Here is a 4,273-nt window from a genome sequence, read left to right on the forward strand (position 1 = left end):
TGCTATCGTTCTGTCTTATCGTTCTATCTATCTAGCATTCTATCTATCTATCATTCTATTGTTCTATCTATCTATCTATCATTCTATCTATCATTCTATATCTATCTATCTATCTATCTATCTATCTATCTATCTATCGTTCTATCATTCTATCTATCGTTATATCGTTCTATCTATCGTTCTATCGCTCTATCTATCATTCTATCTATCATACTATCGCTCTATCTATCGTTCTATCTATCTAGCTATCGTTCTATCGTTCTGTCATTCTATCTATCGTTCTATCGTTCTATCGTTCTGTCGTTCTGTCTATTGTTCTATCGTTCTATCTACATGTTAAAAAGTGCTATACAAAGAAATTTGCATGAAATTGATGTTTCTCATTATTTTTATCTTTTATGCATCTAACATTAGATTCTGTACGCTGTCAACCTACTATAAAGTACGTTTTCAAATTACAATAGCAATATACATACACTGTAAACATATTTATGAGTAAAATATAAGTTGTTAAAACAACAAAGATTATTTGAGTACATTTTACAAGAAAATAAAATTTCAGTCTTCAATTAATTGTTACTTTTACTAGCAATTTTTTTCTACACCAATTTATTTCAGGGTAACAGGCAGATTTTTAATTTAGCAAACAACATGTTTTCTTTCTTATTTTTTTTCTCACACAAGTGGTTCTTGATACATGAAAATGTATAACCTTTATATATAAAATATATAAAATTATATGACCTGCCTTTATATTTTAGAAGCAGGTCCCTCAGGTTCATCAGTTTCAGGGGTCCTTTGGGGGGGATTTGCAAAAATCAGGCAACTTAATGCAAATAAGTTACAAATAATTCATTTTGTAAGTTGCATTAGAACAGTATTCAAGGTGAACGCTCAAAAAATTGAAGGACGCAGTGGTTTAAACACAGATTGTTATATGATAAATATTGAGGTTGGTCCTGTCAAAATGCTCTGACCCCCTACAGCACCACTGATGACTTGAAGATTCAGATGTGCTGTCTGAGCTCCAGAGATCTAGTTATATGAAAATAAGCTCGTAATTTTGTAACGGGTCCAGCTTATAAATGCCTAACCCATTATATTGCTCCAACCGTTCTTGGTCTCACACCTTGTACATTTTTAAATGCAATGGATGTTCAATGACACAAGCATTCAAGCATTGTGATTTTTAGAGCAGTTAAAGGGGTCAGCGAACAGGTGGAATAAACGGAAACGTCTCCCGTTCCCAGCCTAATGAACAGGCTTACCCTACTTTCCCTGTGCTTTTGTCTGAAGGACATCACTGAGTGTGTAACGCTGAAAGTCTCTCTCAGGAAGTGGTTCAGTATGAAATCCTCTCGTGGTAGCAGTTGGCCTTCATACAAGATAAAAACTCGGTCAAGTTTAGATTCAGTCCCTATATACTCTTTCTAAAATGATAAATGATGTTTATACACACTAAATACACCTAATATCTGCTATTTATCTGAGATGTTTGCAGTCTTTCTCTTGTGGATAAACCTTTTAGAACCAAATGTCATGTTCAGGCAGTCAGATCTTTGCTCAAATTTTGGGAAGTTTTGAATATTTGACAGTATAGAAGGGCATGTTTGCAAGATGACAGCTGTTATTTTAGATTGTAGAAGTAAATGTGGTCTTTGAACAAAAATCAAAAAGCTAAAAATAGTGCAATATTTGGTTGCCTTTATGTTGTTCACATACTTGTAATTTACCTTATGATATCTCCCAGGGACCATGGGAAATGTCCATTTGGATAAAATCAAGCTTGGAAACAATTTTATAACTGGTATTATGTTTTAAAATTATGAAATTGTTATGCATGGATGATTAAATATGCAACCGCAAAGTCAAAACACATTTCACCTGAATAATATTGAAGGATGTGATTATGGGCTATAAGCAATGACTTTTTAATAGGTTGTTTGCAATCACGTGATTCTGATGACGCGCGAAATGCAGCTGGAGGGCAGGAAGTGATTTTTCTCCATAGAAATCACTAGCAGAAACCATATAAAGATTTTATTGTAACCTCATTTGCAGGGTGTGCTTTATTTGTGCCACATTAAGCACAATTAAAGGACATTTATAAAACAAATATTTTAAGCTCCATAATTTAATTGGATGACCTGTATTCTGTATTATTTTGAACAGTGGATATACAGAACACACTTGTGGCTGAATTTCATTTGATTACAGTATATTAAGCACCAAGTTATGGTGTTATTTATTTAGATGGTGATGACAATGATGATTATTATGTTAAAAAAAACTATAAAATGATAGTAAATATTTTAATATGTAATTTGTATGCTATACTAATATATAATAATTATATTTAAATATTTAATGTAAGTTTATAATAATAACATTAACAACAACAACAACAATAATTATTATTATCATTCATATTAGTAGTAGTAGTAGGAGTCTTACATATAATTATAAAACCTTTAATATTTTATAAATTATAATAATTTATTATATAATAATTATTATATTAATAAAATATTTTATTTTGAACAGTCTCTATGTAAAACACCTGTGACTGAATATAATTTAGATTTGTCTTAACTTTGATAAAGAATATCTCTTTGGTTTTGAGACTTTAGTCTTTGTAACTTCAGGGATCTTATCTATGCACAATCAGCTTGTAACACTCCAAAGAGAAAGGAAAACTTGAAATCGCATCATATGACCGCTTTAAGTGTCAATTTCGATTCAAAATTGATTTCGATTTCGAAATCACCTGAAAACTGAATAAATAAGATTTCCATTTATGTATGTTTTGTTAGGATAGGACAATATTTGGCCGAGATACAACTATTTTAAAATCTGGAATCTGAGGGTGCAAAAAAATCGAAATATTGAGAAAATCGCCTTTAAAGTTGTCCAAATGAAGTTCTTAGCCATGCATATTACTAATCAAAAATTAAGTTTTAATATATTTATGGTAGGAAATTTACAAAATATGTTCATGGAACATAATCTTTACTTAGCATCCTAATGATTTTTGGCATAAAAGAAAAATCTATTATTTTGACTCATACAATGTATTTTTGGCTATTACTACAAATATACCCCAGTGACTTAAGACTGGTTTTGTGGTCCAGGGTCACACACACACACACACACACACACACACAAACAGTAATATTTTGTAATACAATAATAATTAAATTACACACAATTGATGTTTTTGGTTTTAACAGCTAAAAGTAATATAGAGAAATGATATCAAGCTCTCACTTTGCTGTCTTTCTCGCAGGGTGACGGTTCTACCTTCCTTCAGCTGGGCTCTTCCATCGAGCAGCAGATCAATGGGATGTTCAAGATGATGGAGGAGTACAACTGGAACAGTTTTGTTGTGGTGACCAGCCTGTACCCGGGCTATGACACCTATGTGGACTACATCCGCTCCTTTATCGATACGTCTTACTTCCTCTGGGAGTTGCAGGACATCTTGACGTTTGACATGTCGGCCGACGGCATGAACGACCTCCGTGCCCGCCGGTTACTTCAGCAGATCGACGCGCAGGTGCTGCTGGTGTACTGCTCACATGACGAGGCCCAGTACCTCTTCACCATGGCCAGGGAAGTGGGTTTGGCTGGTCCGGGGTATATCTGGTTTATCCCCAGCCTTGCAGTGGGAAACCCCAATATACCTGCTCCAAACAGCTTCCCTGTTGGATTGATCAGCATTATCACAGATCGCTGGAAGATGAGCTTGAGAAACAGGGTCAGGGATGGTGTAGCCATCGTCGCGAAAGGAGTGGAGGGCTTCCACAAACAGAGAGGGTTTATTCCTGATGGACACATGGACTGTCAGAGTCTGGTGCGGCCATCCACCAATGACACTCTCTACAGGTGGGTTCTCAAGAGTTTTTTTTTTTTTTTGGTGCCACTAGGGGTTGAGATATTACCCTTAAAGTGATAAAGTTCACCAAAAAAAAAAAATTCTGCCATCATAAACTCAATCTCATGTCATTTCAAACCTGCATGACTTTATTTCTTCTGTGGAATGTGAAAGACGATATCCCATATTACCAACATTATTTAAAATATATTCATACAGGTTTGGAATTACATGAGGGAGAGTACATTATTACAAAATGTATGGCTGATGGCTGATAGATGGCTTATATAAAAATTCTATACTATTTTGTCTGAATAAAATAATAATAACAATATATAATAAAATAATTAGTGTGTATATACACACACACATATATATATATATATATATATATATATA

The 4,273-nt window shown here is 33.7% G+C and overlaps 1 protein-coding gene across 2 annotated transcripts in view; it reads left to right on the plus strand.

Moving 5' to 3' along the window:
* LOC107728554 (glutamate receptor ionotropic, NMDA 2C-like) overlaps positions 1–4,273 on the plus strand; it is a 72,005-nt gene that overhangs the window by 33,093 nt on the left and 34,639 nt on the right. For both annotated transcript variants that reach the window (XM_016538759.1, XM_016538769.1), the window contains exon 4: positions 3,287–3,885. In XM_016538759.1, coding sequence (XP_016394245.1) covers positions 3,287–3,885 — 599 coding nt within the window. The remainder of the gene's footprint in view (positions 1–3,286; positions 3,886–4,273) is intronic.

This window comes from Sinocyclocheilus rhinocerous, unplaced genomic scaffold (assembly GCF_001515625.1).
Source record: "Sinocyclocheilus rhinocerous isolate Xijiao unplaced genomic scaffold, SAMN03320098_v1.1 scaffold463, whole genome shotgun sequence".
In the NCBI taxonomy this organism is placed as follows: Eukaryota; Metazoa; Chordata; class Actinopteri; order Cypriniformes; family Cyprinidae; genus Sinocyclocheilus; species Sinocyclocheilus rhinocerous.